General features: G+C 35.0%; 1 protein-coding gene across 1 annotated transcript in view; it reads right to left on the reverse strand.

Moving 5' to 3' along the window:
* Nucleotides 1–364: 364 nt before the first annotated feature.
* LOC106881018 (zinc finger protein Noc) overlaps nt 365–15,894 on the reverse strand; it is a 64,913-nt gene continuing 49,383 nt past the window's right edge. The window contains exon 2 of the mRNA XM_052966342.2: nt 365–4,236. Within this exon, the coding sequence (XP_052822302.1) occupies nt 2,686–4,236 (1,551 nt within the window). The 3' untranslated portion in view covers nt 365–2,685. The remainder of the gene's footprint in view (nt 4,237–15,894) is intronic.

Consider the following 15,894-nt stretch of genomic DNA (forward strand, 5'->3'; position numbering starts at 1 on the left):
CTTTCGATCAATTATAATAGTGTTGATTTTTTTTGTCAATATTATAATATTGGTGTTGATTTTGTTTTGTCGATCAATTATGTTAACGTTAATTTACTTGTCAATACATTATACTATATTATACTGTATTATACTGTATTAGTGTTGCTGATTTGTCAATCAATTATATTAACATTGAAGATTTTATTAGTCAATTATATTAGTGTTACCGATTTGTCAAAGATTTATGTTATTATTCAAGCGATTAATTACATTTAACCCAAAGTTTTGACTTTGAATCCAAGAAACAGAAACATTAAATACCTCTCCACTTCTGTTCGACTTCAACAACTGGTCGAGATAGAAATCACAAGACTAATACGACTGGAGTTTTAATATATATTTTATTGCATCATCGTTTGATGTTAGAAAATCTAGACAAGTTACAATGCATTGCACAACGCATGCAATGAAAGTTCCGGTTGTCCCAAACATACAGACTCACAAATCCACAACCAAAACACTGCTTTCATTGTATAATTTTTTTTCTTTAATTGATTTAAATTAATTAGACAGATTTTTTAATTAAAAAAAACAGAAAGAGAGAGCTAAAGAGCTAGAGAGAGAGAGAGAGAGAGGAAGAAAGAAAAGCAAAATGTTCGAACCTTCGTCCCTTGAGTTTAAAATGGGGGACGTATTATGCAGAAATTTTCATCTTGTACCACCCGTCTCAAGCTAACCAGATGTCCACATAGGTGAATACTAAATTTGAGATTATTTCAAAAATGTGGGTCGGGGTATATTAGTTAAGCAACTACACACCACGACCCCCTTCAGATTATTTTCTATGTTGGTGGTTGTGCAACAAAAGATAACAATAAATAAAACAGGTTGTTAATTGAAGAAAAAATTAAACATTAATGCATTTGAATGGGTTTCTAAGGATGGTGTAAGTTATTAGTAGTAATGAGAGAGAGAGCGTGGGGGAGGAAGGAAGGAAGGAAAGAAGAGGCAGAGAGGGGTGAAAGGGTGTAGATGGCTCTCGACCTTGTACATCAATATATCAACATAAGTGATATAGAGTTACACTATGTGAACGTTGCACAGATTAGTGATGAGTTTTGTGAGACAAACTCATAAAAACCATCATCATCATCATTATTATTATTATTATTATTATTATTATTATTAATGGCCAAGCCATATGTCTATGTTAGAAACAATTACTATTTACGATACGGTGGTTGGCAGAAGAGTCAAGAGCTCTTGTTTTAACGCATTTCGCTGACCAACTTTGCATCGATTACATTTCTACAGTTTAGGTTCACTACAAATGAGGAGGGTGGTTTCACTTTGTCCCTACAGCGACTTGGATTGCATGAAATACACACTAATATAATTATTTAATAATGGGGGCAGGCAATCAAAAACCCAGTTTTTTTTTTCCTGTTAAAAAAAAAAAAAATACGCATGTATAATAATGATAATAAAACCTTTTGTGTCTTGTTTAAAGTAAAAAGAAGAGAGGACGATGAAAATGAAATATAAAAAAAATATAAAAGAAAGGGAACAAAAACAGAACAAAAACGCCATCTGTTAGTGTTGTCGTTGTTGCTGTTGTTTCGATGAAGGGTTTGTCTCAAAATACACACATGCACTCTCACCCACTATACATATATATACACATATATATACATATATATATATACATACCCATATACATATAAATATATATATATATACATATAAACACGCATAGAGATAGTTATATACATGGTGTAGATAAATATATATATATGTATATACATATATATATATATATATATATATATATATAGTGTGTATATATATATAAATAGTGTATATATATATATATATATATATATATATATATATATATATATATATATATATATATATATATATATATATATACATATATATATAAGAACACACATAGAGATAATTATATACATAGTGTAGTCACACAGTTTCAAGTATTCTCAATGCTTCTAGTGACTGACATTCTCAACGATTTTTGTTTATTATCACTTTACATCACATTTATAAACATATACGTAATTAAGACTTATATATACATATATGTATATGTGTTTTTTTTTTGTGTGTGTGCGTGTATGTATGTATGCATTCGTATGCGCATGTTTGAATACGTGTGCATTACGTATACATAAGCACATGCATATACAAACTCACTTACACACATAACCATGTGCGCACGTGTGTTGATTGTGTTCAGAAGATAATCTCTGAGAGACACGCACACACACATGCGCAGTCGCATATTACAGAGTAGGGAAAGAGAAAGAGAGAAGACGAGTTCTGTATATCATTACATTGCAACGATATTTACTCATTCATTTACAAATGTTTTTCTTCACTCATCTTTATTGTTTATCATTACAATATTTTATACATAATATTTCTCTTATTATACATACATGATATATATATATATATATATATATATATATATATATATATATATATATGCATACCATGTATGCATGTGTATATGTATGTGTGTGTGATTTTATTTTCAGGTGTCATTGCATGTATGTATGTAATGTGTGCTGTTGCTGTTGTAATTATCATTCAGTCACACATGACTGAAGGGGCAAGGAACCAGTTCAAAATAGAAAGACTGAAAAACTTATTAGTTTGTTACTTAAAATCGGTATATAGTCATGGGACAGCTGCTGCCCCCAAACGATGTCCATATAAAGTTGAATAAGGAGATAGATATGCTCCTCCAATGCTGTTCAGTGGGATTCCACCAGAGACCCCTGATGGGACACTTGTGTATGGAGTTTTATAAGGATGATACCTAGCTGCACTAAGAAGACTACCTACAGGGCTTATACTCGTGGGATACGTTCTTCTTAGTGAATTCGGGCTGATAGATCCCGTAGTAGTATATTGTCCGTGACAGCTCGGCAAGGATACAGAGGGGAAGGAAAGGTTGTAGCTAGCAGCAAGAGCTGCTGTGTCGTTGACTGTTGTATGTGTCCTTAAATGTTGCAGAAGTTCTTCAGATGTCGAGAATCGCTTGCCGCAGTAATCGTTTCCAGCTACCCATGAGCAAATATAAGGTAATTGCGTGCCAAGCATAGAGTGAGGATAAAAAGACGTGCCAAACCCTAAGGACGGATTGGCAGTTAAAGCTGCACCCGGAGTGCCCAAGGTTGATACAGAAGAAAGCATAGGTAAACCGGCAGCAGAAGTAAGACCCAGACTGCTTGTTTGTAAAAGAGACTTTTCATGTGCACATTGTGTACATCCAGGGGAAGTGCATGTTGAGGATAAGTGTGCATTCTGAAGAGTCATTTGGCAATTGGTGCAATAAGGATCACGACAAACCGGTACCAATGTTGTAGCCCCAGTTGGGGTTCGTACCCGAGCATATGCAAAATATGGAGAAACAGCTGATGGTTGAGCACCAAGTTTCAAAGGAGAGGAATTAGCTGCAACTGCCGCTGCAGCCGAAGCTAGGCTGAGCCCAGCATGAGCAGCCAGATGTGAAGGATAAACTGGACTGTTTCCGGCAGCATCCATTGCTATGCCATGTCCTACGAGTGGCAAACAACCATAACTGGCTAGTGAGGCCGCAGGGAGAGTTGATAAAAGTGAAGGGTGACTGGCAGACTTGAGACCACCACCGATCAACGAGGAATGCGTTAACAAAGATGGTGTGTGTTGTGAAAGTGAGGTTTTTGTAATTCCTGCAGAGTCGGGATGACTCAAGTCCGACACACTTCCCATACTCATTCGACCAGAACTAGTTAGAGATGCACTCGTACAATTGGCAGACATTGGCCTAGATATGGAAGAACAATTTACAGAACTCTCTGAAGATGACAGTGAGCTCGATGAAGACGATGATTTATGACTACCGCTGTGTACTTCTGTCGTTGGCGAAGAAACGCTGGTTCTCTCACTGGAAGAACTTGAAATTGGTACCAGAGGTGGAATCTCTTTTGGTGGGATCGTGCGAAACCCGGGCTTTCCTGATTCACGCCCAGATTCTTTTTTCTCGCCATTTTCTGAATTCCGTTTGATGTCGATCGATTTCTCAGAGTGGTGTAAATCCTTCAAAGATTTCTCTTTTAGGTCTGATGATCCATTTTCTTTCTTTTCAATTGGTGGGATAATCTGTTTAGAAGATGGACTGGTGTCTTTACCAATGCTGCTGCAGGTTTGTGCCAGAAGAGCTAGGGGACTCTTTTTAGCGTCCAACTAGAAAAGAAAAAGAAAATAGCAAAAATGAGAAATGGTACAAAAAGTAAAAGTAAAAGAAAAAATAATAAATCACGAAATTTTAAGTAAAATTACAACTAAAAAAAAGATGATGATGATGATGATGATGATGATGATGATAATGATGATGAAACATATTTCTACAATAGTACTCTAGTTTGTTGTCATATTTGTTGTAAATTATTTGGGGATTAGTTTGGAAAATCACGGCTATGAATAAAAACTGATGATCAGAAACTGTGATAGTATATAAAGATGATGTGATGCTTTATATGATAAAATGCATAATTATTGCATGTAAAATGTTTGGTGATGTTATGATAGAATTCATAATGATAGTATGGAATATTGTATGTAAATAATACATGACAACGCAAATTGGTATGTAATATGTAATATATATTTATGTGTGTGTCTGTATGTGTGTAATGCAATGTGGTGTGGCAGTATGAAACAATAATGACATGTATTATGACGTAACGATGGTATGTAACACTATATAATAATGGTATGCTACTATGTGATATAGACCAGATATACGATAGATACTTTATAAGCTTTAATTATGATATGCAGTGAAAGCAAAAATTATGACACGGAGATATCATCTACATATAATATAAACGGTATACGATAACACCATATTAAATATAACAAAACTATGTGGAAAATCCCTTACAACTAAGATTAAATTCTCGGATACAACAACGGCATACCTTCTAATTACACACACACACAGAGGTATACACACATACTAACACGTACACACACACACACACAGACGCTTACAGTATACGTGTCTTAACGCTATATATATTATTCATACATAATATATATACATATATGCATACATTATATATACATGTATAAATATGCATACATAATATATACACGTATAAATATACATATACATATATAATATATATGTACATATATAATATATATGTACATACATAATATATATATATATATATATATATATGCATATATAATATAAATACACATGTATATATACATATAATATATTTTATATATATATACGCATATATGCATATAAAATATATATGTACATATATATATATATATATATATATATATGCATATAAAATATATATATATGCATATAATATGTGTATATATATATATATATATATATATATATATGCATATAATATAGGCATAATATATATATACATATATATATACACACACATACATAAGCATGTACACATTTGTGGGCGCGCGTGCATGTATGTTCAAATAGACTATTAACGATGGAAGCCAAACTCATAACAAAGCGCCAATGCTAAAATGAACACATAACATCCATAATTTGCATCACAAAACCAATGAATCAAACACCCAACGCACCTCAACACCAAAATTAAACATCCGATTGATGACAATGAAATGAAATATTCAACAGCTTTTTCAGAGTTTAATTACATAGAAATCAGACGAGAACACATATTGCACTTAATCGGAAAATGAAACGTGTGCTGGTATGATGCCTTAAAAGCATTGACTCAAAACGTGAGGCACTATACGCGGTGTACAGGTCGAAAATCCCTGTTTTACTTCTTCCAGTTGTTAGTATTGTCTGGTAACGATTTTTTGTGAACTTTGTGCATGTAGTATGGCGGACAAAGGGAACCAAACTACACCGACTGAAAGCGATAGGGAAAGACTAATTGTCATTGTTTTTATGTATACCTAATAGCAGTATGCAAAGCTGTGCCTGCATGCGTGGGTTTGAGTGTGTAGGGGAGAGAAAGAGAGAAGGAAAAGGGAGGAAAGAATTGAAGAAAGAGAGGAGGGAAAAAAGAAAAAGAAAGAAAAGAAGAAAGAATGCCCGTGTAATAGACTGAAACCAATTTCGTTATTTTTCCTTTCCTATGTTCTGCTGCGAAAACATTCAGTTTGTTTACTTGAAGAAAACAAAAATAGCAAGAAAGAAAAAAAAGTATTTAAACAAAATTTATCGCATTTTGCAGTCAGTAGCATAATAATCAATGCTGATTCCAGCAGTGCAATTTGGTTCACTATGTCTGCCATAATATTATGTACAACATTCGAAAGATCGCCTCAACTTTTTTTCATTATCTAACGAATTAAAAAAAAAAACAGAAAAAAACCCGCAAGGGTCTAACTTTAGAAAATTGTGACACAAGCGATTACACACACACACACACACACACACACACACACACACACACACACACACATTCCGAGGAAGGCCAGCAGACTGAAACTTCGAAGTCGCTGTCACCCCTCTTGTTTAAAAGTTTAATAAACCTGTACTCTACTAAGAAGTACTTGAGTAAATATTCTGCTTAATACTAAACTCTTTTTATATATAACTTGGACCAAAAGCAGAACGGCAGACAAACACAAGTCGGGTTAATGCTGTTTTGTTTATCTATCTATTTCCACAAAAGCTAGACGAACATCATTCAGCCTAACTTTAAGCGCCGGCGGTACGCTTCCCGGGTGAAGGAATTGAATTTTAAGTTTTCATCTATTTGAGCTCTATTCACCCTATATTTATACAACGCTTGCTTCATATTCCCCAATATCCTGTTCATATATATATATATATATATATATATATATATATATAATAGAAAACATGGCCTTCAGGGACACGACACTATTAATAACAGATCTTTTTCATTACGTTTACTTTCACAGCGACTCAATACTAAGCTACACGTCCGTGCTAGAAACAATAATGTTAACGGTGTTGTATAACAAAAACTACCTGTGTTCACAGACACCATTTTCTGCTAAAAGCTGTAGCACCCATCTCAATTACAAACGGTTATATTTATATTTTCCTGCTGTGCTGTTATGGATTTATTACGTCATAACTTCATACTTACAGTTCCTTTCCTTCCTTTTCGTCTGATTTATGTCCTGTTTTAACTCGTACACTCACATAAGTTGTCCAGGACTATGCAAAGAAATGCATGCACGTGTATGTATGTATGTGTATACAGAGAGAGAGAGAGAGAGAGAGAGAGAGAGAGAGAGAGGTGCGTGTATATATATTGTGTGTGTATACAAAGAGAGGTGCGTGTATATATATATATATATATATATATATATATATATATATATATATATATATATATATATATTGTGTGAGTGTGTACTATTTTATTGAAGCCAGAAAAAACTTCACAAGCTTGTTACTCAGAATTTCATGTAACCGTTCATCAGGTAGTTGTAATCATGATTGTAATGTTGTGGTTTTGATCCATCGACCGAGCGATGCGTTGTGTTATTGACCAAAACACATTTCACGGTGCTCCACTCCACTCAGCTGACAAAAATGAGTAATCCTGCGACAGACCGGTGTTCGAGAAATGTCTTTATGAGCCTATGGTTCAGGAAGGACCTTTGATCCTCCTCTGATACATATTTTACATTCCGTTTGTTACACTTAACCCAGATATACTGCAGGAAGGCGAGAAACGGCGGCATTCGTTTCGAGAAAGCATCTCTCTAGTTAGCTGGCTAGCTAGAGACAGAGAGACAGGTAGATAGATAGATAGATAGATAGATAGATAGATAGATAGATAGATAGATAGATAGATAGATAGACGGACAAACAGACAGATAGACAGACAGACACATAAATACGTAGATAGATAGACAAACAGACAAATAGACAGACAGGTAGATAAATAGAAAGATAGACTGATAGATAAGTAGACAGACAAGTTGAGAGACAGATAACTTAACAGTCATATTTAAACTGTTATAATAGTAAGTATATAATATCAACAAAAGAAAAAATATCTTAAATAAGATTATGCAAAATTCCTTATCATAGAAGAGAAACTTGTATATTAGTGAAGCTATCGATGTAACTCAATCTGAAGACATCTCTCTGACGCCGAAGTCAAGTGTGGTTATTATTGATAGCTTTGAGTATAATGAAATCCGAAACTTCTACAGAAACTAAAGAAATTGAGTAATAGTGGTAAGAAAGCTAGAATATGTTGAGATAATGTTAATTTGGTATTGTTTAATATACAAACAGTGTTGTCTGCGGGTTGTATTAAATTTACATTGATTCACTCGTCAAATTTAACGATGGCCTATCAACCGTTAACAAAGCTAAATAAATGAATAGGAGCAGGCGTAGCTATGTGGTAAGAAGTTTGCTTTCCAGCCACATGGTTCTGCGTTCAAATACACTGCGTGGCACCTTGGGCAAGCATCTTCTAGCCTCAGGCCGACCTACGCCATGTGTGTGTCTTTGTATTTGTCCCCCTCCCACAAGGTCGCTTGACAACCAATGTTGTTTTACTTACGTCCCCGTAACTTAACGGTTCGGTAAAACAAGCCGATAGAATAAGTACCACGCTTAAAGAAAGTACCGGGGTCAATTCATTCAGCTAAAATTCTTCAAGGTGGCGCCCTAGCATTGTCGCAATCTATTGACTGAAACAAGTCAAAGATAAAAAATAAGAGAAAGAAAGAAAAAGAGAGAAAGAATGAAAGAAGATGAAAAAGCCTACAGCAGGTATAAACAACCAATTTCGAGAAGCGGGTGGCCACATGAGACATGATTCATCATCAGACCAAAAATTCAAGATCATTTTTTGTTAGGTGTGCCATTCAGCCAGTACCACAATCTGCAGTCTGCCCATAACTGGCCTAAAGTTATGCGCATGTGTTTACTGCGTGTATTAGCATTTAGCATGTGTTATTCTCCAGGTTGGTGCAAGGACACGAATCTATTTTAAGCGCCGCATGGTCGAAGACATTGTCTTCGTTGATCTCCGATGGAGGAAACATAACTTTAGGTCACTTATGGGCAGACTGCATGATATGCAGATTGCTCCTTACTTTCTATAGGTATGTATATATGTAAGCATGAATATATATATTTGTGTATGTGTGTGTGTGTGTGTGTGTGTGTGTGTATGTATATATGTATGCATGAATATATATAGATATATATATATATATATATATATATACATATGTGTGTGTGTGTATTTGTGCGCGCGCATGTGTGTAAGGATCAATGATCTATAGGTCAGGTGGAATTTGCTGATCTGATAATACAGATTTTAATATATTTAAGCAATAAATGGAGCAGAGGCGGGGTATTTGTCAAGGTTAAACAGCAGCTCAACAGCAAAGCTACAGCATTTACAAAGTGTTGAGAGCAACAACAGGTGCTGCTGTATCCAGATGCTGTACAATAAACATGTTACGGGGTCGATCTCTGTTGCTGGGGATCATTACACAGCTTGGTGTGATGATAGAAGGTTGTATAGGATGAACACACACGTACAGGAGTGTGAGTGCATGTCTAACTATATATATATGTGTGTGTGTGTGTGTGTGTATGTGTATAAATGTGTATGTATCCATACATACACAAACCGTTTTAAATTCTGCTGACTTGCCTCCATTTTCTCCTTCTCTGACTATTGCTGTCTTCCACAAACCCTTATTTTCTCTCCTTCCTATCTTATATTCCTTTCTCCTACATTCTTGCCTTAATGCATATATATATATATATATATTAAAACGAATGTTTTATAACTGGTAGCTTACTGGTAAAGCACGACCACTTCCACAGTGTTCGTTATGCATATGGTAAATGAAAGACAGAAGAGGGAAGATACGATGCTAGATGTGTCGAAACAATTGTCACGATTTATAAAAATTCTCATATTTTCCATCCTCCGTCTTTCATTCAGCACGAGTTAATATGATTTTTCTCTCTGACGAAGGATTACAACTCGAAACGTCGGATTTCTGTTTATCCTACACGATATAAAACTTACACCACTGTGCTGCAGACAAGATACTGTTCACTGTTGGACGTTCACATATCTGAGTTTGACTGTACACCATTATATATTATTATACACACGACGGGATTCTTTCCGTTTCCGTCTAGCAAATCCACTCACAAGGCTTTCGTCGGTCTGGGGCTATAGTAGAAGACTCTTGCCGAAGTTGCCAAATAGTTGTCCTGAACATGGAACGAATGTGGCTGACAAGCAAACCTTTTGCCACGCAGTCACATCAGCACTTATATTATACGCACACTGACACAGATGTGTGTGTGTGTGTGTTTCATTTACACACACACAGCAAACATTTTATACCCGCACTTCTCAATCATACTGGCCAGTAGTTATAAACAGAGAGATTCAAAAGCTTCTTTAGCATTGAAACGATAATTAAAATCTTTATAGCTCATTTCATTATAATTTTATTTCTAGATATTTTTAGTCGTTTCGTTGTATATATTTTTTGATAACGTATCGTTTTATATATTACAGAAAAATGACCTCATCAAAACTTGAAAGGATATTCATATTTCTGAAATTGTAACGATATAAAGGTAACCCTGTTTAATTTTCCTGGCATACTTATTTCAAGTGCCTTTCTGACCCGGATAACAGGCAGTATGAACAATAGGGTAGTAAACCACAGACTGACAACAAAGGTTCTGGGATCGGAGTGAGGATAATGATTCCAGTAAAGAGGTGGGCGAAGACGGTGATGATGCAGGGAAAGCGTAAGGGGAGGAGCTGAAAAAGGGTCGGGGTAAACGAGACGTACATAAAGAATTTCAATTGACCTCAACGGACCTCAGTAATTATCCTGTTTATATTAATGGTAAGGGGACTTTTTAAACCACCCTGTGAATATACAATGTGTGCAGCCGATAACATGTGATGCAATGGCCAGATACCAATATTCAAACAGGAGTACAGTCACACGGTACATAGAGAGAGACAGTTATTATGCAGTGAAGACAGCAAAATATACAAACACACTGATGTGCAAGTCACACACTCTAAGTTATGTCATAGCACACGGTGGTGCGGTCAGTTGATATCTGCAGACACATTGATGCGCAATCACACACTGAGATACATCCTATACTGTGCAGAGAACAAAAATCTGTAAACACCGTGATGTGCAATCACATACTGAGATACAGATGTTGACATGCAGTGAGCAGACATTTATAAACACACAGGTGTACAGTCACATATAGAGATGCAGTTACAGAGTGCAGTGAACAGATATCTATAAACACACTGGTGTACAATGACATACAGATATCACACGGTGCAGTTAGCAGATATTTTTAGATTTATTGGTTTGTGTAGTAACACACAGAATAATGTTATTATACAGTGTAGCGAGTAAATGTCTGTAAATACGTTGTTATAAATAAACACGCGGAGGTGGGTTATACAACCCGAAGTACGGCTCATATACAGATAGTGATAAGAGAAAAAGGAAGTGATAAATGCAGGAGATAGAATAGAAAAGATATATAAATAAAGGAATAGACTGAAAGTGAGAGAGAGAGAGGGGGGAGAGGTGAGAGCGAAAGGAAAAAAGGAATGAGTCATAGGGTTAATTTGTGAGATTACGAACGAAATGGTTACAAGGGGGAAAGCTGGGAGGAGAGAAGGAACTACAAGAGAGAGAGAGAGGGAGAGAGAGAGAGAGAGAGAGAGAGAGAGAGAGAGAGAGAAAAGTGTGTGTGAGATGGAGATAAAGAGTGAAGAGAGGGAAAGAGAGTGAAGAGAGAAAAAGTGAAAAGAGGGAAATAGAGTGAAGAGAGAGAAAGTTAAGTAGAGAGAGTATGCGAAAGAGAAAATTTTTATGCAAAAGAGAGATGAGTGAAAAGGGAACGGGTAACTTTGGGAAAGAGAGATATAAAGTGAGAGAGAAAGAGGTGAGTGCATGATAGAGAGAAAGAGAGGGGGAATGTGTTGGAGAGACAGTGAGAGAGTGTGTGTGTGTGTGTGTGTGTGTGTGTGTGTGTGCGTGCGTGTGTGTATGTGCGTGCGTGCGTGTAGGTGTACGCGTGCGACTGAAAGATACAGAAAATTATTAGAAGACAAGGAAAGATATAGAATCAAAAGAAAAGAAAAAGAGAGAAACTACATAAGATAGCGAGAGATGTAGAGAAACAGACAGAAAGAGAGGAAATAAAGAGAGAGGGAGAGAGAGAGAGAGAGAAATTAAAATTTTGTCTTTCTGTAGAATATAATAGAAAAAGAACATAGTTTTGTTAAGAGTCAGGAAATCTAAGTCAATTAACTATCATCTTATCACTCTATAGAACACTTTATTGACATGTCAAACTTTGATATAACAATTATGTCAATGGTAGGAGGTGTTTTGTGTGTGTTTTACAGATGAATACATATATGCATGCATACATACATACATACACAGGTATGTTATACACTCGTACACATTTGTACAATATTTACATTAAATATCAAACGATCATAGAAGAATCTACCTGGTCATTCGACTGACGAGAAAAGAAATAACAGCTTGAATCTCTCGCAAAATCGCATCGTTCAATCATCATTAAAATGAAGGAGTTAGATATAGTTCTAGAGAAAAAAGAGACGGTCGTGACTGGAACGGCTGTCACCGTAGTAGGTCTGCTCAATCCTTTTGTAGTACATTACACGCACTCGTCTACTATGTATATATATATATACGTATGTGTGTATGTGTGTGGAGAGAGAGAGAAACTGCGGCCATGCTGGGACACCAATTTAAAAGGTTTAGTCGAACTCGACAACGTACTTTTTTTTTTAAGCCTGGTACTATCGGTTTATCTTACTGAACCACTACGTTACAGAGCCATACACAAACTAACAGTGGCGACAGACAAACACATACACGAAGACACACCGATATATACGACAGACCTTAGATTCCGTCTGTCAAATCCATTCACAAGGTTCTGTCGGCCGAGACTGAAGGAGAAGACATTGCCCAGGAGTGCCACGCAGTGGAACTGAACCCGGAACCATGTGGTTGTGAAGTAAGTTTCTTACAACACAGTGACGGCTATATATATACGTACTTTAACTTAATATATAACACAATTCCTCCCCCATACCGGCCCTAAGCACTTAAAAGATGTTGGTGCCCCGTGTGTGTATGTGTATACGTGCGTGTAATTTAAATTATTAACAGTAATAAACCAAATAATAAACAAATTTTTGTTTCTCAAAACGAAACTAACAGTAAGATGGAAAATGTTTATCTTTGTATACTTCTGCTTACTTTACATTTGAAAAGTTTTTCCAAAGTTTTCTTTTTTTTTTTTTTTTAATTGCGAAGTCTTTAATCAGATCCTCATTATGGCACCATGAACACTTCGAAATTATATTTCCGATAACATAAATCACTTCCGATATTATACTCCCAAAAATTGATTTCCTTTTTGTGCCTTAAACCATTAACTATTTTTGTGGTGCCCCCTTCACATGATGCCCTAACCACGTGGTTATTTTGCTTAATGGTTAATCCAGCGCTGTCCTCATCACATATTTTGACAATGACAATGTTTGGGTTTCTTTTTTCTCTTTTTGTAAGTGTATAAAATATAAGTATTGTACCAGGTCTAAATAATTATTTGCAAGACAAATCAAGACCCAGCGCCCCAAACACTTTTTTCATGTATGCGTATATATATATATATATATATATATATATATATATATATATATATATATATATATATATATATATATATATATATATATATATATATATATATATATATATACACATATCTATATGTACATAAATATACATACACACAAATTTGTACATACATACGAATACACAGATACTGACAGCCAATGTTGCATTGCAGCACAAATAATCCAATGTTTGGAGTCTTTGAATAAACCTGTCCAAGATCTTTTGAAACCACATATTTGATATTCAACTCTAAATCCTCCACGTAATCGCTCGTTCTGTTAAATGTAGTAACCAAATCCCTCCTTCTTATAACACCATAGTGGATTACAGACAAAAAAATCACAATGGATTGTGCAGTTCTATGTAGTGTTTGTATTAAAGGATAACGGAATGGTCGTTTCTAGAACACCTTTGAGCATACGTTTGCTTTGACTTGAGCTGACCTCGACAACAAAAAAAGAAAACAACAAACACAGCATCATAACTTGTATATGTAGGCCATCTATTGATTATAGACGATAATCGATTGTCTAGACACTTTATTTTATTTTATTCACGTTTGAATTTAATATATCTATAGGCTGTCTTGAGAAAAATAATTAGAATTTTTAGGAAGTGAAACCAAAAGGGGAAAAAATGGCAGGAAGATTCTGTAGATTCTGACACGGAGTTTCATCTCGAACGAAATCAGCAGCATGAAAATACGGTAGAAGCAATGGACAGAGCTGGCCGTGAGTGATCCAAACAACGCGGTACACACCTACAAGCATGTATACGTACATACATACATTCATACATATGCTTGTGAGTGCCTGTGTGTATGTGGAATTGTTAGTCCGTTGTTTCTACTATATATGTCTGAATCTATATTTATACATACATACATATATATATATATATATATATATATATATATATATATATATATATATATATATATAAATATATACATGTGTGCATATATTCATATGCATATGAATATATACATGTTATATATATATATATATATATATATATATATATATATATATATATATATATATATATATATATATATATATATATACTCCTTTACTTGTTTCTCTTTGCTTGATTCATATTTTCACAATGAAAGAAAAGTATGCATGATGAAGTCTAGCGTGATTAGTTAACAAGAGACACTTATTAGTTATTAACGACTCCGCATGACACAATCTCATAATATTGCTCTTAGAAAAGATAATCCACTAATGTATTCTAATTTTCATTACGTACTTATTTTTATTCTTTTATTTTATTTATAACAGATTCAGCTTTCTGACTTCGATCCTAAACAGGGACAGCACAAATGCTGCCACGACATCAACACCACCTCTTTGTACTACATTATTTTATTGATCTGAAAATAATAGAAATGATAATAATCCTTTCTACTAAAGGCGCAAGGCCTGAAATTGGGGGGAGGGGTAAGTCGATTACACTGACACCGGTACTTTATTTATCGACTTCGAAAGGATGTAAGGCAAAGTCGACCTCGAGGGAATTTGAACTCAGAACGTAAGTGCAGACGAAATACCGCTAAGTATTTCGTCCAGAAATAATAATAATAATAATAATAATAATAATAATAATAATAATAATAATAATAATAATAATAATAATCTTTTCTACTGAAGGCACAAGGCCTGAAATTATGGGGGAGAGGACTAGTCGATTACATTGACTCCAGTGTTTCACTGGTACTTATTTTACCAATCTGGAAAGGATGAAAGCAAAGTCGACCTCGGCGGAATTTGAACTCAGAACGTAGCTGCAGACAAAATACCGCTAAGTATTTCGTCCAGAAAAAAAAATATTAATAATAATAATAAATGCCTGATGCAATACCAGGCACTGACTATCGTGGCTTCTGATCTTAACTGATTGGAAGTGCTATCATGTATATGTCTTGGCTTTGTATACAAGATGGGCTACAACAAATATTCTGCTCAATAATACAGATTTACTTGTCAGTTGCTTAATCATAACCAGTTTATCATATCCCTTAGAAGTTGACGATATGTGCTTCTCTGATCACGAGCAGAAATAGTGAGGAAGCATCACAGCCATGTGTTGAAGGAAATTCTTCGGGGTTTGAATAAC

The sequence above is a fragment of the Octopus bimaculoides genome, chromosome 3, assembly GCF_046866305.1.
Source record: "Octopus bimaculoides isolate indiv1 chromosome 3, ASM4686630v1, whole genome shotgun sequence".
NCBI lineage: Eukaryota > Metazoa > Mollusca > Cephalopoda > Octopoda > Octopodidae > Octopus > Octopus bimaculoides.